The sequence below is a fragment of the Cajanus cajan genome, chromosome 3 (genome assembly GCF_000230855.2).
Source record: "Cajanus cajan strain Asha chromosome 3, NIPB_CcT2T_4, whole genome shotgun sequence".
Taxonomy (NCBI): Eukaryota; Viridiplantae; Streptophyta; class Magnoliopsida; order Fabales; family Fabaceae; genus Cajanus; species Cajanus cajan.
The window spans coordinates 74,512,290-74,539,690 of NC_138519.1; the positions used below are offsets into that span (position 1 = coordinate 74,512,290).

The following is a 27,401-nucleotide window of genomic DNA, read 5'->3' on the forward strand; positions in this document are numbered from 1 at the left end:
TAACTTCACAAAATTATTTCTTTCAAATCAAATAATCCAAAAAATTTCACTTTATTTCTCACTTATTACTTTTCACTTAATTTTTTTCTTGCTACCAAACAGAACATTAATTAAATTTCACCCTCACGAAATCATTTTTTTATTACGTCAGTCGTTAGACCGATAGTCAAAACCAATTTAATGCAATGAAATTCAAAGGTTGCAAAGAGATGGAAGGAGCTATTTGGGAGGCCTGTGTTGCTTGCGGGATGTGTCCTACGCAACAAACACAAAAAATAAAGAAATTTGGTGATGAGAGAAAGATTTGGTCTCAGAAAATGAATCAAAAAGCAGCGTGAATGTGATAGATAGAATTAATTATAATTGAATTTTACAATCAATATCAACTAATATAATTATTAAATATATATAATCGTTGGTATGAGAGTGACAATAAAAGAAATAGAAATAGACAAGAAGTGACACTGCCATGATATACAGAAACTTCTTTTGTCAAGTATTGCTATACAGACAAGACACTTGCTGATGTAGGCAACATATGCTGATATAATGAACAAAAATAACTAAATAAAACTCAAGTTACACAACATACGGTACAAAATTACATCAAGGTAATGTTACCCACGACACATGAAACGAGCAGCAAATAAATAATAAATGAAAAAAAAAGTATCAAAATGCGGTGCATCACCATTGTAACAGACGAATTTCATGTTATTTTGCATCATGTCCTGTGATAGAGGAGATACTTCTAGTCACCTCAGAACTCTTTGAATCCTTGACAGATATGCCTCTTGTTAATTCTGAACTGAATCCCAGGTTGGGTTCTGGAGACAATATAGATGGAGTAATAGAATCAAGGGAAATATTAGGCACTGGGGGAAAGTTCAGAGGGTTAACTTCCGTGACTTCCTCATTGCTCTCATCCAAGTAGACAACATCTTGCATTGTAAGTTGGTGGTATTCAACAACCTCCCTTAGAAACCGATTCTCACGGGCATAAACTGAGTTCTCATGCGCAAGGCGAGCTTTTTCAGCCAGAAGAGTCTCGAGTTGAAGTCGTATCTGTAATTGAAATGCTTTCATCAAAAAATATACAAGTTTTGGTGAAATGAGAATCAAAGTATATCCGAAACACATTGTCCGTGAGGTCTTAACGTGAGTTGAAATCTGAATAATCAAATCAATCAAATTAAATATGAACCAAAGAGCGGAAAAACTCATGATCGTCAACAAATATTTATATTAAGAATAATATTATACATTATAATTATAATATAAAGCAATTTGATCAAGTATTAACTATTTTTTATCTAAATATTAGTACGCATATGATCGTCAAGAAAATATAACATGATTTGGGTAAAGATTTAAGAAAACAAACCACCTAAATATGGGTCAGGATTTTAGCTACCACACAAAATTATCCCATTTTGCTTTCCTGAAAAAATGACGTGACAGGCTGGATGTCACAGGTTGCCCAGAACGGAATGGGCAAGCTTAAGCTATCTATGACACATCTTGACCGTTCATCAACTCAAACTGTTGGGTTGACGGATTCAGTCACTTCAATTGGTTAACAAAGAATTATTTTAAAAATTAAAAAAAAATATATAAACTTTAGCAAGCTAGCCTGCTTGATTGTTCCCATATATAGCCAACTCAACCTAGTTGAATAAAAGAACTAGGCTTGGGCACTTGCCGTTATTGTTATAAACAAATAAGCCTGCAGACCAACCAGCATCAGCTATCTCCAGCTCAAGTTTAAATTAAATGGGCTTGGATTAGAAAATGGCCATCAAACAGACTGTTATGACATAATTCAAGGTTTTAATGTGCTAAACATAAGAGGCTTATGGGCCCTTCGCCTGTTTTACTGGCTCGTTTTAATAGGAAAATTAGGGGTAAAACTCATTAATAACCATTAAGTACTAACACTCAATTGTGAAGGACAAGAAAACTCAAGAAACTCCTTTGCACAAAGTTAAAGCTTCAAAACTACAAAAATATAGGCCAATGAATGATGATAAGTTGTTAAGCTGAACACAGCAAGATAAATGATGCAAGGCATATTCCCAGTTTCAGGGTTAGAAATTCGGTGATGAAGCCCACACAAGAACAGATATATCATGAAGCATGGAAAGACTGTCAATTACAGAAACCATGTGAAAATTTAATTCATTTTATGGGGGCATCAACTAAATATATGAATAATGCATTATGTATGCAAAAAATAGTTTGAATGAATAATGCCTACAAAACACATCTTCAAGTTTTCACAACGTGTGATGCAAGTAATTAGGTTCCAAACACAATGCACACTGTCAGAGCTTCTATACAAAAAAGACCATTAAGAAGTTCAGTCAAATTCATGCTTTAAAAAGAATCAAACTCAATAGATAATCAATTTTACTCAGTTAAATCACAGCCGTGCTCAACTCTTAGACATTTTGTTTAGATGCTTTACATTCCTCTTGTAATCTTACCCGGCATCATACCTTTCATGATTTATAAGTGTTAATTTAACAACTCCCCGCCCACCCCCAAAAAAAAATAAAACTATAGGAAAATACTGCTATCCTGGCAAAAGGGTCAACAATCATCAAATAATAAATCTTAAATTGTGACAAAAAATAACAACTGGAAAATAAGCAGTTTTCAATGTTAATAAAGTAGACCCCTGAATGTATAGCATCCGAATACAAACAAAAATCTGAGGAGTGGGTTAAATATACACAGCTTTACCGTTATGTTCCAAGAATTTGAGGAGTTCAGTAAGCACCGTGTCATAAAGCATACTATAATTCATAAACAAAGCAAAAGTAATTGCTAACTGTGCTTACAAAATGAGTTTGGGGGAAAACCGGCATGTATATCATAGGGAGACATAAAATATGTGAAGCAAACATCAGATGATAACTTTTATGCGTGTCACTAAAAGATGCATACAAGAGGAAATAATGAAATCAAAAAGGCAAAAAGAGACAAATTGAAAATTATACCAAATCATCATCATCATGGTTATCTCCCCTTTCACGATTCTCACGTAGGATTTTATTTTCTTCCTCTAGCTGAGCACATCGATCCTTTGCAAAAGCTAGATCAGCTTTGACAGTCTTCAACTCCCGCAGAAGTAGTTTTGCTTTGGTAGCCATTGCCATTGCAACCTGTGGCATAAACCAAAATGCAAACAATGCATCCCATTGAGAAGATAAAGATATATCATAGAAGCTTATAGATTATATCAACTTGGTACCATGATAGAAAGGAATATTTTGTAATAAACTTCCATATTTTTGGATTATGAAAGCATATTAACCATGATATTTTATCTTAAAATAAAAAGCACACAAGGACATACAAAAAATAATCAAGCATTATTGAGTAAATACAACACATGCTATATAAGAATGGAAGAGGCAAAAGAATGAGATGAGAGAAACCTTAAAAATAACACCAACGTATTAGTTTGACATTACTTCAGCTGTCATGTCCATAAGATTGACCTAGGAAAATTATGGTCATGAGCAAGCTTTAGGGCCCCAAAGTTTTTTCAAATGATTATAGGTTTGCAAATTAGTTTTGTTTGAAATGGAATTAGTGATAAGAATTTCGAAGGTGAGAAAAGATACATTCAATGGAAACTAAGGACAGAAGTGTCACTTTGATTATCTGTATTAAACAGTAGCAAACACTTATCATCTAGATAGTGGGTTGGCGGAGATTAGGGTTCCATATTATCAAATATGGAAGGTTTATGGTTTAATCACAAACATGAAAGCATGGTAAGTTGAAGGGGGTAGTAGAGTACCGAAGTGATAATACACCTTTAAGAAAAAAACTAACTTTAATTCCTTGAAGTTTGACTATCAAGGGTGCCCTTCTATAAAAATATCTTCTCCTTTATTTTTTTGGCTAAACATTTCATAAAACAAGTTCATCTGTAAGAAACATGAAACTGCTGTATAAAACATAATTATTTTAGAAAAACTAGCCAATGCATTACTGAATCTTTCTTCAAACTGAATAATCATTGGAAAATTTAAAAACTGCAACACATTTCATATTCTAATTTCAAGGGTATCTAAACACCATTATATTTACATAAAAATATTGATTTATGTAAAACATTAACAAAGTAATAAGAAAAAGACATTGGAAGATTTGCAGGTCCAGCATTCATAAAGATGTATGATGCATAATAGTTGATTTCCATGAATCATACCAAAGAAGCTTCAATAAATGAATACATTCAAGATTCTCTAAGTTCAATCTCTCTAACTTCAATCATATCTCAATTATTTGGTCAACTGAATCAGCGCAAACAAATATAATCATGCAGTATATTTAAGAACATAAAGTAAAAATCAAAAAGAGAAAATTTAAAAAAAAAAAAACTTGGAGCTAGGATGTTGAACTTTTGATGCTTCACAACTTAACCACACAAGTACATTTACCACATTAAAAAGTGATACACAGTTGCCACCTTACGTCGCGAGATGCCTTCAATTGAAGTTCTTGGTCTGTTTGCTTTGGTGATGTCTGGGACCGCAATTGGGACTGATGCAATGTAGTAGAATGGTTTGACTCCTGATTTTGTCCTACAAAGTTTCCAGGCTTCTTCCTAATATGTTTGCGAGTTTCCTGAATGATATCTGAAGTCCGATTCTCAACAATTGTTAAACCTTCCTGCACGAGGGAATTAGCACAGGTGCTAAGAAGATCACAACACATCCTTTTGGGAAGGGAGAAGGTGAGAGAAATATGAAATTTGCATTTGAAGCCTGAGAAGAAATATATAACCAACATACTACAATACATTCTCATCCCTGTCTACACAAGCCCAGCCCAAAAGGCAAATGCATAAGTGAAAAATCTGAAGTAGAAAGAAAAGGACGCAGATGCAATCCTGACCAAAACTAAGAATGCTAAAATAGATCTAAATATCTATAAATTTTCAAAGATGGAAGACACTAAGTAAGGAACATGTAAGTCATGTATATAATTATGTAAGAGAGAAATACATACATATAAGCAAAAACTTTCATATCAAAGCTCACCTCCAAAGATTTACCAATGGTACCACCAATATGAGTAAGAGACGATGTGATAGCATCTAATCCCTTCATAAATGCTGGACTGTCCCTTTTGAGATTGCTCTCCTCTAAGTGATTTGAATTTTGGAACTACAAAGAGAATGACAATAGCATCCAATTTCACAGTTCAAAAAATCATGAAGAAACAGCTAATTACTAGTCCAGTGAAAGAATATGGCAACAATTCAAATTTAGAAATTTGAAGTGTATATGGCTGCTAATAGTTATTTCTTATCTCAGCAGAGTTGCCATTTCAAAAACAGATTGGGCAGTTTTGCACCAAAAAATTTTCCCTTGTACACTGATGTAATTTGTTGGATTCCTTAACCATCTTTTATTTGTACATCCCCTTCTTTTATTTTATCTAATTAGCAACAAGGAGCGGCTGACAGCAAAAATGCCATAGTGGAACAGTAGCTAGCAAGATAACAACTATTTTGAACTTGATATGCATTACATAAATTATACTACTCGTGCACATGTTGAAAACTTTAAAAAAATTGAAGACATATACATAATGCATGGATGAAGCCATTATTGTTAATCAATGGGAAGCCAATACCCAATTAGAATAAATAAAAAGTAAATGGTAGTAAGAAGAACTAGAGATGACAGAACAACGAATAGAAGGCCAATTAGAAACTGTCAGAGGTTAAAAAACAGAGGATAAAACAAAGCAGCATTGTGTGAGTCAGGGGTTGACCAGAATAGAGACAAGCTTGCCGTTCAATGGCTGGCAAATGATGTGTGACTGCGATGTAAGAAATCTTGCCAGAGAAATGTTTATCTTTGTCTGAGAAGGATTGGAATTCCTTACCAAGTAGACAGTGCATGCAAAGGAGTGAATAGGGTTTCTGATTTGATTAAATGAAAACCAGGGCAAAATCCCAAGATGGACCCCACAAACTAGCACCAAATGACACAGTTCCAGAACCAGAAAAGAGATTTTTCACTCATGAACTCTAATCCGGAAGAGTTGGCTATGATTTCATGCAAAAGCTCTCATTGCTACATGAAACAGCACCATAACAGGCCTTACATGCAATACTGCTAATAGCAGCAGCACAATAACACAATTGACTATTATGTGTGTATCTAAACAAAAGCAATGCACCTTTTCTTTTGTGAACAACTAAAACTATAGATTTTACTAGAATATGACTATTTACTATGATTAATCTACACAAGCCTTCCAAAATTTTCACCTCATTAAAAACTTTATTTTGAAATCAATAAAATCATTCAAACATTGACTTTTATTTTCCTGACATAACATATAAAGCAACATCTCTGCTAAGAATTTGAGATATAATTTTAAACTCACCTTGCCCCTAGATGCTACCCCAGGCAATTGTGACCTCCCCGTCCCAGGCATTTCAGATTGCCGGGGGACATTATCATCTTCAATAATCGACTTGGCTTTTCTGGCCAAAACACCCCAAAATCCATTCTTGGACTCGTTCACATTCTTCATAGACGTATATTCATATGCTCTTGAATCCTGTATAAACAAAACATCACATTTAGCAAAATGACACTACCATTTTGAATCAACAGATTGATACCTCCAGCAAAATCCAAGGAATACCAATTAAAGGAAACAGATATAAAGTAAGCACATCTAGAGATGCATTTCCAATCTTTCATGCACTCACACATTAAAAAAAACTAAAAACCAGCACTAATTGTAACAGACACATGTAGCTGATATCTCATCCAGTTTTAGTATTAACTAAAATCCAGAACTGAAATTACATTTACATCAACAATTAAAAGAAGCAAGCAGCAGCTTGGACTAACATCTAATTAAAAAAACATTTAAACAAGAGAGAACTACACAAACAAAACACAAGAAGTCACCCTCAGAAAAATACAGAGGTTCACAAAACACTGCAACTCTAACAGCTAAAAGTTGCTGATAAGAAGGCATTCTAAGGATGTGAAGTTGACAGTGTTTATACACTCTAGGTTTTAACTAATTTTTCTGAAGTCAATATCATTTCCACATTGCCATGTTTGCATATTAGAAGGTATTCTAAGGATGTGAAGTTGACACAGTTTATTTACACTAGGCTTTGACTAACTTTGCTGAAGTCAATATCATTTCCACATTGCCCATGTTGCAACTTCAATGTGAAACTAAAACATAACATTATGTAATATGCTACACAGAAGCAACAGGAACCCTGCAACGCAAGAGAGCTTTCATTGCCCTGCACAACTTGCAATTGCACAGGCAACAGTGTGCCATCAACAACAATCTCACAGTATCACAACATAGTGAATAATAGTTCCCCAATATTCCGTACCTTGTACTAGCATTTCAAGAGAATTTCTTGAACACATTCACAGAAGAGTTTCATAAGCTCTTTTAAACTAAACTTTTCTATTTCCCTACGCCTCATCTTCTCCACTTAAGATTACTCTAAGGAGACGATTGGTACACAAAATATTTTACTTTCCTAAGAATTTGATTATAGGAATATTAGTTTCTCACATTTGATTTATCATCTAAAAAATAGTATTCCTATGAAACATGGTTTAGTGAAATGTTTTCTACACAGGTTTCTCATAGTGTAGGTGGAAATCTAGCATTCATGAGTTTTTCCTCTTCTATGAACATGATCTATACAATATCTCAAAACTGACAACAAAAGTCTAATCTGACTAATCTACGCTTGCGGGACATGCTTCGTAGTAAAATAATGTTTTATCGTGCAAAAATGTAAAAATATTGCGTTAATTTGCCTTGCCTACTTGATGCAGTAAAAAAAAAATTGATTCGCAATTAATATTTATAAAAATTCCAGATAACATTTTTGAGCAAAGAAACAGATTTAATATTCATTCACGATTAATTGGAATCACGATTATCGGACATGAAAAAATTTCCCTTATACCAAACACCTCCTAATTTCCGTAATTTCCTTCTCTCTTAATCAACAAATAATTAAATAAACAATAAACCCTATCCCACAGAAACCCCATAACCAACACACAAATAACACCATTACACTCTACATCATCGATTTTTCACATTTTCTAGAAGCAGCAATAGATAGTGAGTGAGTGAGAGAGAGAGAGAGAGACCTTAGCGGAAGGAGGAGGAATCGGAGTGGGATGAGAAGCAGCGGTCGGAGAAGAAGAAGTAGAGGAGAGACCGTAGAGAGAGGAGAGAGACGAGTCGCGACGCGCCGAAGAAGCTCTGATAGCTTTAGCGGCAAGCGAAGACGAAGAAGACGACGAAGCGGAAGCGTCAACATCGTCGGGCGGCGGCGGAAAGAGGTTAGGGTTTCGAGTCGCTTCGTCTTCGAAGGCCGAAAAAGAAGGCTTCGAAATCCCCTGCTGCTGTCTCCGCCGATACGCCATCGAGTCAACCAACCGCCAATTTCCTGGATCAAATCACCGTCAAGCGCCGACACGACTCAAGCTAGAAACGACCGCGACTGCCACCGCCGCCGCACTCCGCTGTTTGATCTTTCGAAAATCCCGTTCCTCCCTTCGATCCGGATCCGATCACGAAACACCGATGAATGATGAAACGTAACAGAGTGTGTGTGACAGCGTTTATCAAATTTAATTTATAAATTTATTATTTTAATGTAATAAATATAAAAAAAAAAATTGGATATCAGTGTCTCACTCTTTCGTTGTCTCTACTCTCTAGTCTCTAGTGCCTCGCTTACTTTATTTTCTTACCATATTTCTTCACTAATTATCTTTCCACTTTTTATTACTAAATTTATTTACTTCAGATTTTGAATTGATTTTGTATCACTATCTTTCGATACTTTATTCTGGTAAGAATATATTGATATTGTAAATTGTTTTTATATTATTATTTAATTATAAATTATTATATAATAAATTTATTAAATTTTATGATAAATACTTTAAAAAAAATACATTTGAGATGATTTCAAATTGGCGATAGTCTAACTTTTTTTATGAATCAGTATACAAACATAAAATACAAAGTTATATGTCAACCATATTATATTATATTGGTGTAGTGATAGTTTGATAGTGTAAACAAAATGAAAGTTTTTCAAGTTTATCAATTGCAGTAGAAACATATAAAAAGATTGAAAATAATCATAACTTTGGTTGGGCCAAGCACATACTTTATTTAGTATTTTGTCTGTCTTCAAATTCACCAATAAAACAATGACTATCTTCAAACAAAGTCTGTAAATGTATGAACTATGAAGTATCTGTGTCATTCTTTTTTCTTTCCAATTTGCCCCCAATCACTGGCCCAGTTTCACAATATTATTGGCTTCTTTGCAATGCTAGAAGAAAGGCCCATTAACTACAATACCATCAACCAAGTCCAGTCAGAAATAGTAGTGTGAGAAGAAAGCATCCAGGAAAGATACACAAATTATGCATCCATGTACTTTTTATAAGAATTAAATTAAACTCTTATAAATTAAAAGATTAAATTATACTCAACTGTCTTATGATTTATTTAAATGTCACTAAATTTTAAAATTTTCAAATATAACACTCCATCTTATTTGCATCAATTAAGTAACAAGATTTTAAACAAATACTAACATAATATTTTAATTAACCAAATTAAAGTTTTTTTTTATCTTTTCTTTACAAATTACAATATACAGTCTTGTTGAAACATCTACAGGAGCTAAATTTGTGATGACACTATGGAGTTTTGTTCAATCATACTTATATTCCTTAGTTTGTTCCTTTATCTTAAGTATCAACTAACATATTAATTTTCATCTAATAATATTTAATACTTTTTTATAAATTTTAGGAGTCATACTTTTTTTTTATAATCATTTAAATACATTTAGAAAAAATAGGGAGTACATGACCCATCCATGTTCCCCGATCCCTTCATCCTTGGTTTTACAGGTTCATGAAGGAGAAGTTCTTAGTTTGCTGCAAGCTATATATTGAATGGATCACTGAAATGGGATTGCAAAATGTCATCTTCGAAATGGATAGTAAAATGGTGGTAGATGGAATTCTTTACCCAAAGGATGATGTTTCTGAATTTGGGGTTGTCCTTAAAGATTGTAAGTAATCACTCACTTTAATTCCAAACTCTAGAATCAAGTCCATTAGGAAACAAGCAAATGTAACTATTCATTCCCTTTAAGGGCAACTACATTATAGGTTAAATCATACCTTTATTATTAAAGTAACATTTCTTAAAAGTTTTGTAGAATTACATAAATATTCTTTATTACTTTTTCTATTCTTACATTAATCTTTTTTAATTGTTTGAAAAAATATTGCACTAGTACCTCTTATTACAATAACCTCTCATATTTCATTTGGAAGAATTCAGAATAAAAGCCCTTTGCAGTTTGCATATTGAAAGAGAATGATGATATATAGAAACAAAGGACGTCACAATACATAGAAACAAGACATAAAACATACATAGGATAGCCCCTACAAAGGGAGAAGTGTGACTACTAAGTAGTGTCATTTTCCAAATCCAATTGTACTACTCAACCGCATGTTATGGAGCGTGTTATATTGGTCCTTACAAGAACCATGAATAATGCTCAATTGGCTATACTATGGGAAGCACATGTAGTGCCATCTTTTATGGGATTCCTTTTCCCCCAGCTATATCATCATTTTCTTCACACATATATTTATTGCTTTCATTTGTCCTTGTTCCATATTGGTGTTTGCCCTAGTAAATGCAGAATCCTTCATTCACCCAAGTGATTGCCTCTTGAAATTCACCTTTCTCTCATAACTCATGGTGGTTGTACTTCTGTCATAGATCTCATGTCGACCGTTGAAATGTTTATAATATTATTATGTGCAAAACAATAGTTACTTTACAAATCAATTTTGTGATAAGATTGAGCCAGACTATAAATCTACTACTTAAGAATCGGTTGAATTACGCCTTGTATGTACAAGAAAAAATTATTTCACCATCAGAATTATTATATGCATTCATGTCACGAGGATTCAACCTCACTTATTACGTTTAAATTCACATTGGACCCTGAATGATGGAGGGAAATATTGAGTAAGTATGTATACATGCACCCAACTAATATTAACAAGATCCAGCAACACATTTTTTGGTAAATAACTAGGTACTTTAAGTATATAAAAAAAATAAATAAAAAAGTTATACTTACACTCGTATTATTTAATGTGTGCATTGAGACACACGTCTGACAAATATTTAAAAGAGTTTAAAATTCAGTGTACCGAAACATATGATTAAGTTAACTCTATCATTGAAGTATAAATAAATAAATATTTTTAAAAGAATTTAAAATCAGTGTACTGGATATAAAACAATTTTATAATCAATCGCAAATCATCTTTAGACTAATTTTGAATTTAATCATAAAAAATATTAAGTTTGGTCCCTAAAAAACGATAAAAGTGGTTGATATACTACTACAAAAATAGTTTTTAATGACAATTTTGTAGTGTTAAGAAAGTAATTATCACTAAATCAATCATAAACTACATGATTTTGTGGTCAATAAAAATTATCCATTAGAATCTATTATTTATTAGCCATTTTATATATATATATATATAATCAATTTAATTAAATTTTTTCAATAATTTAGTGGGTCTTTACTAACATTATATATAAATATAGGTAATAATATTAGTGACTACAAATATACCGACTATTATTTAATTGTTAGTAAACAAAATAATAGTCATTTATATGATCCCTAAAAAACAAAACATTGGTTGCAAAAAGTTAATTTTGGTATAGTGATAGGGTCTTGAAAGATTTTTTATGACTTATGGATCTCTAAATTTTAACTTTGTTATGTAAGATAGTCTTTCCATTATACTTAGTCACTAATATTGTTAATCTCATAACTAATTAATAGTTAATTATCATGTTGGTATATATTCTCTTTCCCAATTAACCAAAGGAAACATTACTGCTAAGGTCTTCCACGTTTCTATTATAGGAGTTTTACGATGCATTAAACATAGTAGAAATCATTTTTTAAAAAATTAAACATAGCAGAAACACCCATATTTGATGGACACATCCTCATTTGAGATATTTCAAAACGATTACTCATTTTACTAAACTCCAAATTCAATAATTTAGGGTTTATAATCTTAAACTTGTAACTAGAATAGACGAAGAATTTAAGGATGATTAAGACAGAAAAATTCAATTACAAGAAATCCTCCAAAGTCCAGTAGCATAGCTTCCATTTTCACTAGAGCACCCATGGACAAAGTGTTTGTTGCTAATTGAAAAATACCAAAACCTTATATTATGATCCATATTAGGTGATTAAGATAGAGAATAGCCAATTGGGAGAGAAAATGGGGAGAAATAATAGGTGTCAATTTATCACTTAATTGTTGATTGTTCAAGAAACTAACAAAACTAGTAAGTAAGTATAACAAACCATCTTTTAGGAATTAAATTGGGTGTTTACTCAATTTAATTATTATAAAGTTCAATAAGATCATTTTTTTTACAAGAAGGGACAAAACACTCAAACTAAAACCCTCTAAAGAAATACAAGGTTGAAAAATCAGCTAGCAAAAAATTCTAAATCCAAGAAGGAAGAGTAAGAAAGATATGGACACCCTCTAGCAATGAATGCCCATGCTTTACCAAGCTATCAACAACCTGGTTAGCTTCTCAAAACACATGTGTGCAAGTTGTAACATTATAAATTTTCTAAAATTATTAAAAAGATGTTTTAATTAATTAAATAAGTTTAAAAAATATTTTAGAGACTTTTAATAATTATGAGTGTTGTTAATAAATGTTTGCAAAATTGTTTTGTATAATATTTATTAGAGAAATATATATTTTTATGATATTTTGTTATAATAAGTATTTGGAGAAAAATATGTGTTTTTAATATGATTGTTTTATATATTTTATTTAAATTATAATTTTGTTGGGAAATACATTTATTTTATATATTAGTTATAACTTCTAATATTTGGGGGAAGGAAAGTGTGACCATGGTTAAAGTGTTTTACTAAAGGTTAAACGTAAGTTGGAAAGTTTTTAAAAGAGAACTTTTGAAAGTAGGGAGTCAATTTACATTTTAGTCTCTTAATTTCTTGTTACGCTTTGTGCTCAAAAGAATTGGTAGAAGAACCAAAGATCATTAGAGATCACCCTGGAGATCCACACCCTTTGTCTAGCCTTCATTGAGGTAAAGAGGAGTAAGAAACTTTGCTTTGGATGCGAGATTGTATTTTGGGTAATAAGATTGATCTTCAATATTGTCTCTATTGTATGCTTTATGTGTGAGGCTTTTTTCTAAATGTGTCCTTGTCTTCTCTATTGTCCTTTACTAGTCTAATTGATGTTAATGATATGTGTATGCCTCTAATTTTGTGATTTGAATTGTATTTGTATTAGATTGTATGTGAGTTTCTGTATAAACCCTCAATGGTTATTGTGTGAATAAAGCAAGGTGAAGATTTATATTAATTGTATGAATATGAGAAATTGAGGTGGGATTTGCGTAATTAATGACTTATAGAATGATTATAGGTTTTTAATCTATGATTCTATCAATTGATGGTCAATTTTGATGAATTTTGATGATGGAATGAATTATAAGGTATAAAGAATCAAAATTCGCTCATGTAAGATTTCATCATGGGTGTGACCAACAAGTCATGGTTGTGACTAGTCAATCACAAACATGATAAGTGGGTCACGATTGTGACGCTTTCAAATTTTAGTCTCTCTTTGGTTTTCGCCAAACCAGTCACGAGTGTGACCAGTAAGTCACGGGCTTTGTGATTCATGAGTCACGGTTGTGACTCACTCCTTTTTCTCATTCTTTTCTTTGTCTTTTCTCCTTTTTATCGCCTTTATTTCTTAAGACTTATGAGTTTGAGATAAATTGGAGATAATTAACTTCAGGATATAATCTAGTAAGTATAAGGAAGTAATTGAGTTAATGTTCAAAAGATATAGAGGTGAAGAATGTTCTTATAATAATTATAATTAGAATGTTTTAGTAGTGTGGCTTGAGACTATGATTCATAGTTAGTATGGAATGATTTTATCCTTTAGGTGTTTAATCTTATGAATGCTTTGAGGTTCCTATATTAGTGCTTAGTAAAGAGAAATCATGAGAAAGGATAATTGAGAATAAGTTATGATATAAATTGATTGTTAACAACTTGAGATGTTTTAGTGATAACAATGTCTAAGAACTTAATGTGATATTGTCAAAGTTGCTAAACTAGTTAAGTTATTAATTTAAATTCTTAGTGACTTTGATCTCTTAGTGACTATGGACAAGGTGTTAACATATAATTAGATGATCTTATAGTGATTCTATCTTGAGGTGTATCGAATAATGTTGTGTAATTGTTGTGTTTGAACTGTGAGCATATTTAATCATTGTACTAATTAATGTTGATAACTAGTTGTGGAATGTGAGTATCATATTGACACGATTATGAGCTATGTATGACTTGATTGATGTGTTTTAGTATTGATACAATTGATGTATATGGATCCTGTGAGGATCATATGATGAAAAGTCTAAGTGAGACTCAGTCATGATGTGATTATGAAATGAAATGAATTAAGATATAATTGTGAGTATGTATATTGTAATATGATAGTGCATTGAGTCCAAATTGGCATGTATCATATGCATAAATGATTTTTGAAGGTTACAATATAAAATACACCGCTAGGAAATGTTCCCTTGTGTAAAAGTTTGGGGATCAGTTCTTAGGATAATTTGGTTTGGAAGTCTTAGTCTAATCCTTTGTGTGCATGAGATGTATATTATGTAACTTACCTATCTCGACCAAACCTTAATAGTAAGTCTTCTAAGTGAAAGTACGTTGAGAGTGTAACTCGACATGTATTCCTAGGCTACTTTGTGTGTTACTAGTGATAATACATCACTTGATGTTTTTACTAGTGTCACATGCATGATAATATGTAATTTGTATCCATTGCATATGCATCTTAATATTATGTATTATTTAATTATGTCATGAATGAGTGAAGTATTATTATTACCATTAAGTTGTTTTCTCTAAACAATGTAAAGATCATGGTAAATGGCCAAGTGCTCGACTTGGACAATCAAGCAATTACCTAGATTATAGGAAAATGGAATAACAAATGAGCTAAGACTATCTCATATACCACACCTCCATAAGAGTCCACCGCATCACAAATAATTTCATCACAATTAAGCTTATAAGATCTTGTAAGAGGAAGAACCTAATGAATAGAATTGTTTCCATTATGACACCTGTTATTAAGTTGATTAGAAACACCAATCCTAGCTCAATGAAATTTCAAAGTACACGTACCTTTATTTTATGTAGAGCGTGAACCACATTATCCCATTAATTTTGGAAAATTAACTACCTTATTCCACAAGTACCAAAGAGAATCCAAGGTTACAACATAGGTCACACCCCAATCTAAAAAATATGGCAATCTAAATTTCAAATTAGTCATCAGCCACTGACACGCGTCATTGTCATAGAAGCTTGGGGGAAAACAACCATCCAATATGGTGCTCCAAATGGCGTTTGCAAATTTGCAATCTCTCAAGATATGCATAATTGTTTCATCCTCTTCCAAGCATACTGGGCATGTGGTGTTCTAAGGCATCCCCTATAGAATCTGAAGTTGTTAGTGATTAAATTGATTGCGCAACATTGAGACCCTTCCCAATCTCAAATATAACCAAATATTGAATGAGTAGTAGTAGGTGGAGTATTAATTAAGTAAAAGTCTATATGCATTCGCCATTATGAAAGATCCATATGATAAGTTGCTCTAAATCCTCGTAGATTAAAGGAGGGGAAAGCCCAATGAAGACACGTCAAACATCACTAGTAATTAGATGATGGACATGTTGAAGCTCGCAAGCATCACTAGAATTCACATAATTGGAAACAACCTTTTATATTTCATCCTCGAAACTACACGAAGAGTGATATCTACACTACTATAATTTCTTTTATTACATGCGGCTTTTTCTGCAAATTTTTATGAAAAATTCGCAGGAAACATTGTTCCTGCAAATTTTTCTACAAAATTTTATCTGCAGGTAATACCTTCGTGGATAATATATTTTTGCGAATTTTAAAATTCGCAGGAAAGTTTCCTGCAAAAAAAAATTCGCAGGAAAGTTTCCTGCAAATTTTTTCGCAAGAAATTCTGCAGGAATATTTTTTATGAAAAAATTTAAAAAATTACTATTAATTCTATCAATAATTCTTCAACTTTCAAATGCTCACAATGAATTCATCCGAAATATTTGTTTTCATGCCTCCAACATGTGATACATAATCTTTCAAATTCTAAGATTGTAGATTATAAGCCTAACACTCAACCATACAAATCAACTTGTAAGGTAAGTGTTTCCCCAACTTATATACTCTTTAATTGTTTTATTTTCAACCGATGTGGGACTTGAAATTTTTTTAAAATATTAAAATTATATAAATTTAAATATTTTTTTTTATTTTTCTTGCGGATTAAAATTTGCAAGAAAATCTGCAGGAAAAGTTACCTGCAAAATTTTTCTACCATTTAGTAAACATTACTTGCCAATTTATTTTTGCAAGAAAATCTGCAAGAAATAAAATAAAATTCTTACAATATTTTCTGTAAATTTTTATGATGGAAAAAAATGTATATGATCATTAAAATTGTAGCAAAATTTATAAGAAATATTTATAAATTATTTTTCGCAAAAAATTTCTGCGAATATTTTTTTTAAAAAAATTCGCAAAAGAAATTTGTAAATATTTTTTTACAGAAAAATTCGCAAGAAAATGACATTTTTCTAGTAGTACTATAAGCCTCGACACATTTTGGGATCCAAAAATCCAGCCAAAAGCATCCTTCTCCACAAATTAGAAGCTTGAGGTTTAACAAAGAAAGTAGGCAAAACATCATTGCCAAATGTAATTTATAAATAAAAATGACATAAAAAATAAACATGTTTATACCATATATACTAGTATTTTAGTATGTGTAATACATATACTAAATATTTATTATATGTAACTAAAGTTTATAATAAATTATATATAAATAAATATTATATATATAAGTTATAATTAAAAATTCTATAAATAGATATTTTTAAATATATAAATTATATTTTATATTTGTAATAAATAATTCACATTATAATATATAGGACATATTAATTAGTTATATATGTTGAACTAAATAAATGAATTATTTCATTTCACCTTATTTGTTGTTAATTTATTTTAAAAATAGTAAAATTTAATTTATAAATAATTATATAAATAAAAATTAAATTAGATAAGAAATTAAAATAATCTTAAAAAAATTTATTAAAGAAAATCTTTTTAAAAATATTATCGAGATAAAAATTTGTATTTAATATATAAAGATGAATTCTCATATAAACTTTAATTATACTTTGCAAGTCAAAATATTTATTTTAATAATTATAATTTTAAGTTTTTAATAAATTTTAAACTCTTATAAATTTTTATTTAAAAATTAATTATACTTTAAGCTTGAATTTTTCATATTATACATTATAGTACTTCTATTATTAATATTATATTCTGTCATAAAATATTCTCAATCAAACTTAGATTAAAAAAAATAATATACACTTCAAAATAAACATGATACTTTTCATTATGTGAGTTATTATAGTCATAATCATTTACTTTCAAATATCATTACATGTTAACATTATAATTTATTTTTAGTAATCATGTTAATATTATTGGTAGAAGTATTCACCAATTTACTTAATAATTAATCTTCAAAAAAAATATGAAAATATTACTTTAATGTTGTTGTCTTAAGAAAATATGTATTAAAATATAAACATAATTTTTGGATCTTATTTATTTAAATTAAAATCTAACTTCTAGAAACATGTTAATATCAAATTCTAGAAACATATTCTAGAAGAATCTTTTTAAAAGATAATTTTAGAATGTCATAAAATTATCTAGAATTTGTGAAAAAAGTTTACATCTATGAAGAACATTCTATGTAATCATTTATAACCATTAATTAAAATTATATCAACAAAACCCTTGTGATTGATTTAGAAGAAGTCACTGATATAAATAAGAATGATATCCTAAAATTTGTATCAAGTAAAAAATTAAGAAATAATCAGTTATATATATTACTTTTTTCTCCAAAAAATTTAGTCTTTAATATTCTCAAATATTACTTTTGCAAATAAATTTTATTCCACCAATATATATCATTAAGTTTAATTATAAAATTATAGAATAATAATATAAATAGTATAATTACTTAAAAAAAGTTATCCAAAAAGTTCAGCCAACATGCAATAAAATGTTACACACTAAACTACGCAAAACCAAAATAATATTAACCAAACAAACTAAAGGTAGTGGTCCTGCACTTGAATGATATCAACATTCAACAAACAAAATTAAAATATTAGCAGATTCTAACAAATAGAGACGAAGAAGGGGTTAGGGCAAAATCCTCTTCAGATTTGAGACAAATTTTTTATAATTAACACTAATTTATTCCATTTCTTGAAACGCCCATCATTAAACTATTAAATAATCAGTAAAGTGTAAAAAATCCAGTTCAAGTGTACTTGCATCTCGAACTCTTCAAGGAACTGGCTTAGTTTTTAAGTTAGTTCAGTTCTACACATGCAATCGTAGTTAAATAATATTATCCTATATTGGAAAGTATTGCATCAAGAAAAGGACCTTCCCCAAAAACCTTTTAAAAATCCAAAAATATCATATCTTAAAAATACCAAAAATGGTACACTAAAGAACATGGACTGGGTTTCAGAATAGATTTCCCACCACCATTTCCAAAACATAAAATTAATTTTAAACACCCAATCAGAAAGAAAAAATAAATATAAACATGATAAGCTATATGATAATTTGTAAGAAATGAAAAGCAGAAATAAATTAAATGTGATAGTAAAATGTTTAAAAAATGAGATTACTATATATATTTTTATATTTTTATTCTATAAAGACTAAATATATGAGATTTCCTTTTTATAGATTAAATAAGTATATATACATTCTATTTTTATGAGATTTTGAAAAAAATAAGAGAAAAGTGATAATGAATATATAACTCTGACAAATGTCAAAATATATAATTGTAGAACGTTTTAGCTCCAAGTTCCAACCTCTGGCTAGTGATGGACAAGAAGGCAGCATTTCTGATGCCAATTGCTTGTCTAATATTTAATTCCAGACACTGCACATTTGTAAGCAGATTCATTCACCACTAACTATTTTTATGCACAAAACAAATTCTTCACGTCAAAAGAAAATATTTTCTTCTGCATAAGAGGAAAAGACAATGACAATTGACACTTTACAACCAACCACAACCTTTAGCTTCACAAGCCCATTCCTATTTTCATAATTATGTTGAAAAAAAGGTGCAATAATAATTTCTTATCATTATTTTTTTTGGCTTAAAACACAATTTCTTAACATTATCTTTTAGTTTAAATATATTTTTATTTTCTTAAATTTAAAGTAGAATCTGTTTTTGTCTCTAGAATTTGAAACTGTTAGATTTTATAATGTGATTTCAATATATTATTTTAATCTTTATATTTAAATTTAGTTAAAAAATTTGTCAAATATAATCACATAAAATTTATCTTGATAATAAAAAATATTACATTAAATTTAATTATTCTTGTATAATAATTTTAATCTATTATTTTTAGATATATTAATGATGACCTAAAGAATTAGAATAAAATTTTTAAAAATAAAAAAAATAAAAAAAAAATAAAATAATCTGAAGGATAGAAATGTATTTTAAACCTTATCTTTCTTAACAACTGAATTATGAATTTTTAATTATGAAATATGATAAATCAATTCTCTTTCCAAATATCAGTGATCAACAGTACTAATAAATACCTTCTCCAGTTCTTTATATAAAAAATAAATAATTAATTTATCAATATTAATAAAAACAGTTAAGATGGTTGATTTTTATTAATAATGTTATATAATTAAATTTTATTTCAAAAATTTCCTATAAATTTTTTGTTTAAATAGTAATATCATTAAATGGATACATTTATTTATATATATATATATAATTATTAATTGATATATCTTAAAATAAATACTTGTTTCTTATAATTAAAAAAATAGTATACTTACTTACATAAAAATTATTAATTAATATATCAATAAATACTTTCTTATATATTGTGAGTTTAGGGTTGGTTCTCAATAAGATCATCTTTTGTGATATTTGATCTGGCAACAGGTACATGATATCGACACATCACAAAGAGATGTACATGTGTTTCAATCACTGACTAACTTGGCCTCATGCTGATCCTTGAGCTTCTCCAACTAAGGACGGTGTTTTAAGCTGAATAAAGTGACTTGACACACGCTACGCTGCAATCAATGTTGCTAGTATATTTCTGAGGTATCTGTGACAGTGTGTAGAGACAGCTAGCCACCCAATGTATATGAACATCACTGAATACCTTAGTCCTAAAACCCTTAGTGTGGTATTCCAACTACAATATGCACTTGAAAATGTCTATGAAATCGTTATTTCCATATGCATTTGAAAATCATATATTACCCATTTCAAGTTTATCCCACTTTACAATATGTCATGTTATATATATCATGTGATTAATTGATAATATACCAATACATATGTTTCTTCTAATAAATTAGAATCAATAATAAAGTATAGAATAAAACTTTGATACAATATGTCTATTATAATTCATATAAATCTCAATAACATCCAATATCCATTTACATATATTAATGAAATAAAATCTTATCTCTAATTTGTCTAACACCCCAGAAGTCTAGAACACTTAAATGTAAATTGTCTTAAAGAATATATAATATAAAAACAAATTAGTGTCATTACATTCCTCAAATTATGTATAATTTGTAAGAATTCAAATGTAAAGTGAATTTCTATTAGATCTAAACATGTTAAATAATATATAAATGAAAAAGACTGATTAATCTGATTTACATTATTTACTCACTAAACATAGATAAAATACTTCCTAATGTTTAGCTTCCTATTCAACATAATTAACTCATAACAATTATGAATCATACAAAATTACCCTAATTTCTAATTTTAACAAAATTTCTTTTAGAAGATATATTAGCTTGGTAATTAAAATTTTTTCAATCCCTTCAAACAAATTTATTAAACAACTAATCTGCATATATGCGTGCATACTTAAAATTAAAAAAAAATTATACTTGGTGGGAGATCAATTTGCATATATATAGTAATTAAAATATGGGTTGCCCATGCATGTAAAATGTGCTTTAAAAATTATGCAACATAATTGGGTCCACATTACTATTTACAATAATGACAACATAATGTAATTGTACAAAATCTGAACAACTAAAAATACTTTACAAATACAGAATCTTGTGAGCGACAAAACATGTGATAATGAGTAAGTACCATGTAAAACCCCAATAACTTACGAAGGGCAAAAAAAGGCTTTAATAACATCGTTCCATTTCCAACCCCTAATATAGTAAAATCGATGCAAAAAATATTGCACACATAATAAACCACATGATGAAATGACTAAACATAAATTTCAGCCATTCATTTATATACATGTCAGAGGATTCTATAATCGAATACTTATGTCATGTCGGGTTCTACATTTTAATTTTTTTCCGTGCATTTAATGTTATTTTAAAAAAATCCACTGGAACTCAAATGAAAATACCATTATATATTTATATAAATATATTGTCAGTTGCAACTACTACATTTGGAGTAGAAGATATTCTCCTGAACAAATACACATAACACCCATTATTTTTCCTCTGATTACACTCATTTTTGACTTTCCGCGGTCAAAAACGATGGTACCATTACCTAGCCCAAAAAAATCTGGATGTTGATTTTATTATGATGTTAACTGAAGTTACAGAAAGAACTAAACCAAAATCCAACAAAAAAAATAAAATTACCCACCAGCCAAAACAAGGTGACAAAAACGAAGTTACAAGAAGAAAAAATCTTACAAGTTATATATAACTTAGGAATAACAGAACCTTGGTATATAGAACTATTAGTTACCACGCTTTAATATAACTTAATTTGTCCACAAATTTAATAAAGATTCACCTGAAATCACCGACACAAATAAAACAAGGAGAAGCTTGGATTGACATTTGACAATAACAGGGGTGAAGCAAGCCATTTTTTGCTTGAGTGGGGCTAGAAATAAAAACAGATTTTGAGGAATAAAAATAAGAAACGTAAAAAATCAAGACTTTGAGGATTATTGCAAATAAACTAACAGCTTCAAAATTATATTAATTAAAGGTGTATTATTATACAGTGAAAGAATTTTTTTTTTTTTATTAGCCAACACTGTCCATAGAAAACAAAAGGAGACGCTCTGAATGACGAGTTCTTCCAATGCATGAACTAAATCAAGGGCAAAAAAAATTACAATAGCAAAATAAACTCTTCTAACAATATATGATAAGCAATAATAAGAAAGATTGTTATGAAAAAATAAAAAGCAAAGCAAGCTCTTTAACAATAAATTGCAACTATAACTTAAATTGTTACATTAAGATGAAAAATAGAATAGCAAAATAAGCTATTTAACAATAATTTGCAAGTATAACTAAGATTATTACATGAAAATGAAATGATTGATAACCGTCATAGGTTCAGAGCTGTGCTTGAATAAGGCATCATTGGATGACATAAACAAGAATTCACTGAATGGCAAGGGTAAATTAACTAAAATGTTCAGTTTACAGATGTGATAAGGTTAAAGAATTAAAGACTGATCACAGTAAAAAAGGGAACTAATATTTTGATATAAACAATAAAAGGAAACCCACTACACCCATCCTAGTAGTAGGAATTTGGACAATTTGCGTTACATCTTAGATTCAAACTTTATTCCTGTTATTATACACTAAAAAAGAAAGTAAAAAAGGAAACTCCCTTTGATCCAAAGCACAAACAACAAAGAAATTGCACAATTTACAAAAGATCTTAAATTCAAACTTTATTATATGAATGGAGTGCACTGAAAAAAAATAGTAAAAGGGAGCTCCCTTCAGTCCAAGCAAAGACAAGAAAAGGATGAATTTTACCTCCTGCATCATTCACACATTCACAATAGCATACCGTGACCCGTTCTATTGTGTTTGAATGAATGAGTCAGCAGCTAATTCAAACCCTCTACCCATCCATGAGTGGACTGAAGAAAGCTCTCTTGAACTATTCCTCATGTTGAAAAGGAAATTCAATAGCAAAAATTGTTATACCAATATTAATTCCATTAGATCTAAAACAAAACAAAATGACATCAAATGAGACAATACTTGTTGAAGAATGCGATTCAAAAAGACTACACATAGTGTGGGGAATCTTCACTATACATTGCGCATTCATGAACACAAGAAGCAATTCATTTAGGACAACAAAAATTAGAACTCCCTGGTTATTATTCAATAAATGATCATTGATGCAATGACTCAAGATTGAAGGGTCTCCAATTCATATTACTAGTGATAAACACAATGAACCTTGTGCAGATGTAGAGAATTAGAGCACTAGCATGTGACGCTTAATCTCCATATGTAAGATTAAGCCCGATACTTCTCAAAACGAAGAAATTATATTACGCAAAGCAGTCAGATCCTTAACAATGTTTGATGAATTAAAGGTTACAATTTAATTGCAATCTCTAATTAGCATGCCAACTTCCAAAGAATGCAACAAATATGACAACTTCAGTGAAATTGAACATTACATAACAAAGAATGTAACAAGTAATAGAAAAAATTTTTTTTACAAGAACCCTAACCCTACCAGGACCTAAGGCTATCAAAGAGCACCAGTTAAGGAAATACAAGTACGATTCTCAACTTCATTAAAATAGAGTCGCATGCCATTTTTCCAAACCCTTTGATTATCATGCACAGAATATCGAGAACTTGATCATGCCCAAAAAAAAATTATTAATATTGTGATCAAATCACACAGGAGAGTATGTAATATGGTATTGATGAGCACAAATATCAAAAGGGTAAATTTTGATATGAAACATAATGCAACAACAAAAATCAAAATCAAACTAACTACAACATGAACTTACTACTTCACCGTTATTTCCATAAAGCGAACCTAAAAATCAAAAGCTTCAACCAAAGGACAACATCAGAGCCACCACTACTGCTACACGAGAAAAGGAACCAAAACAACAGAGAAAGGGGTAAACAAAAACATGAATTGGAACACCGAAGGAGTTCCATATAAGAAAAACTAAACAAAAAACAGTGCAAGAAAACTGAAGGCAAAAAAAAAAGTAAAGGGTCAGAAGCAGAAATCACGGAAGAGAAACTGTGTTAAAGAAGTAGCAGAAGGAGAGAGAAAGAGAGAGGGAATAGGAAAGAGTAGTCAATGTCTTCATGAGAGTCAGAGAAGGGAAAACGATTGAAGAGATCTCACATCCATAAACATAAATCTGGCAAAGCGGTAAAGCACTATTTCCAAAAGCCAAAAATGAAAAAAAGGGTAAGCACTAAAGCAAGAAAGGATCATCTTTTCCCTAATCAAAAAAATTCTTTAGCTGAGAGGGTTTTTCTCAACACATAAACCAGATATAGCAAAACCAGAACCAGCAGCAAGAGAAATTTTCCTTCACGTTACTTCTTCTTCTCTTTTTCTTTTTCTTTTTTTTTTGTTTTTTGTTTTCTGAAACTGATGAAAGAAAGAAAGACCCTTATTAGGCCTTATCACTTATCAGACACAAACACAAACCGACACAAAACGTTGTACTGTGCAAGTACTGTGAATAAAGGGTAAAAAAACAGGAAAAGTGAGGATGGAAAAGTGGGGTTCCCATTACTTCTTTTAAGTCGCTTCACTCCACTGTTGTGCACTATTCTCTATTGCACTGAGTGACACAACAATCAAGTGAATCTAACAACACATACTCTCTCTCCTTTTATAGTGCTACTGCTATCACTACTATTTTCCTCGATCTGGTTTTTGTACATAGAAAGCGATGAACATGGTGCGTATATATAGGGCTTGGGCACACTAATGAGTCTGGCGGAGAAAATCATGAACCAGGGTACTTGAAATTGTATTGTTTACAAAAGGATGAAATACACCTGCCATCAACAGGTTTCCATGCCACGTTTAAGACAGATTCTCCAACATATTTAAACTATAATAACAAACAATCCTATTTCTAATATCTTCTTTTGTTTCTTCATTATTTCCTAAGTAACATGCATGTTGTTGTTATTATAGAGTTAAAAAAGTTACAAAAACTCTTTTTATTTGAGATATTAATTACACATTTTTGGTTTTTTTTCATCGTTTGATAAGCTTAGAAATTATTAAAATAAATTTTGTATCCTTGACAGTTTTTTTTAAGTGGACAACTAAAAGATCGAATTCTAATCAACATATTAAGAAACTCGGTTAATTACTACTATTTTCTAATTATGTCAAACCTTATTAATGATATAATTGTATTTTAATTTTATAATTGTTCAATTTTTAATTATGTTAATTACGTTTTTAAGTTTTTTTTTCATTTATAATTAGGATGTTATTCGTTTTTTTTGTACGGATTATTATTGTTGTTTTACTTATATTATGTTTATAAAGTCAGAATATAACGAAGAAAAAAAACATTTGTTTATCTTAATGAGTCTCTTTATGTTAGTAATTTGTATATTTAAATAATAATAATTATTTTTCAAAATTATTCTTAATTGTGAATCTTGTTTCGATGCAATAATAAATTCTTATTTTTAACAGGTAGTTTGATTTAATTTAGTTTTTAAATTATTAATTTAATCAAAATATAAGAAAAAAAAATTATTTTATTGTTTATAATTTTTATAAAAATAATATCTTACGTACTTAACACGATAATTAAGTCCATATCAAAGTACTCACTGTAATTCAAATTTTTGTATTTTTTAATTACTATATTATATTTCTTTATTGTCATGTCATGTCTAGTCATATCATGTCCAGCTTTTTTTTTTTTATAACTAAGTTTTTTTATTATTTAATATTATTAGTGATAGGAAGAAAAAAAAACAAAGAAACATTTTGTAATAGTTTTAAAACTAGTTTAGTGAGAAAAAAAAATCAAAATGTTAATATGATTTTTTATTAAATTAATGAGAAAATATGGAAAAAAAATTATAAGTTCAACGTTATAATATAAGTTAACTTCATTTTTTTTTGGGTAATATTTATTCTACTATTTTTAAAAGTTAACTTCATTTTCTAAACACTTCTTCTTTTTTTTTTCTGATGACTTGTCAAATACACCGTTTATTTTTTAGGCCAAATATACTGTTTATATTTGTATAATTTATACAATTTTTTTGTTGTGTAGGATTTATACATTTATAATAAATGAGGAGAAATAATAGAAGTTGTATTATGAAATTAAAAATAGCTTAAATGTAAATGATAATATTAATTACAATTTTAAATATATGCATTTTCTTTTAAAATAGACTAATAAAATAAAAGGTGTAATTCACATGTTAAATACTTTTTTTAATATTTTATTTTAAGTTTAAACATGAATTTAATCTATGTAACATGTGCACATTTTGATTTTATTCACTGTAATTTTTAATTTTTTAAATTTATAAATATTATTTTTATCCTAAAAAATAAACAAAAATAAGTTTTACTTCTTATAAAATATTTTTCTTCTAATTTTTATTTCTCTAAAATTTTAAAGTCACTATTTTTATTGTATTGATTATTTTACGGTTTATAAAATATTTATTTTAAAAATTTATAAAATTTTTTGAAGGTTTCGTCGACAAAATATTACACACTTGACCTTTTAATAAGTATATCAATAACTAAAAATATCACATAATAATAAAGATAAAAACATAATTTCAAATTTTAGCAAGATAAAAAATTAAAAAGAATTATAATAATCAAAATTAAAATTTACTCACTTTATAAAAATAAAAATATATTTAAGTCTTTATTTTATTATGTGTGCGACGTGAACTCGATGAAAAAAAAAATCCTTAAAATTAAACTCATGTAAAATTATGCATTGTATGTTTTAACTGATTTTAATGATATTGATACATTAATCTATAATTGTACCATATATAAATTCATTTTAATGTTGCTGGGTAGACTTATTATATTGGTGGTGATCGACTTATTAAATACATTTCATTCAACATTTGAATATTTTGATTTATAACTGGTTTTTAAATATACTTTTCTTTTTTAATTATATTTAT

At 29.3% G+C, this 27,401-nt stretch overlaps 1 protein-coding gene across 1 annotated transcript; it reads right to left on the bottom strand.

Moving 5' to 3' along the window:
- Positions 1–448: 448 nt before the first annotated feature.
- On the bottom strand, positions 449–8,709 carry LOC109817229 (uncharacterized). Its single transcript, XM_020382444.3, has 6 exons — positions 8,187–8,709; positions 6,421–6,597; positions 5,061–5,186; positions 4,492–4,689; positions 3,003–3,167; positions 449–1,065 (listed from the first exon to the last, which is right to left on the bottom strand). The coding sequence occupies exons 1-6, from the start codon at positions 8,463–8,465 to the stop codon at positions 715–717; spliced, it is 1,296 nt and encodes a 431-aa protein (XP_020238033.1). The 5' UTR covers positions 8,466–8,709; the 3' UTR covers positions 449–714.
- Positions 8,710–27,401: the final 18,692 nt, after the last annotated feature.

Excerpts from the sequence above, each read along its gene's own strand:
- LOC109817229 (XM_020382444.3), bottom strand. The coding sequence starts at position 8,465 with ATGGCGTATCGGCGGAGACAGCAGCAGGGGATTTCGAAGCCTTCTTTT. Across the intron at positions 6,598-8,186 it reads TTCCTCCTCCTTCCGCTAAG|GATTCAAGAGCATATGAATA; the intron begins GTCTCTCTCTCT and ends TTGTTTATACAG. Across the intron at positions 1,066-3,002 it reads ACCATGATGATGATGATTTG|ATACGACTTCAACTCGAGAC; the intron begins GTATAATTTTCA and ends TTTCAATTACAG.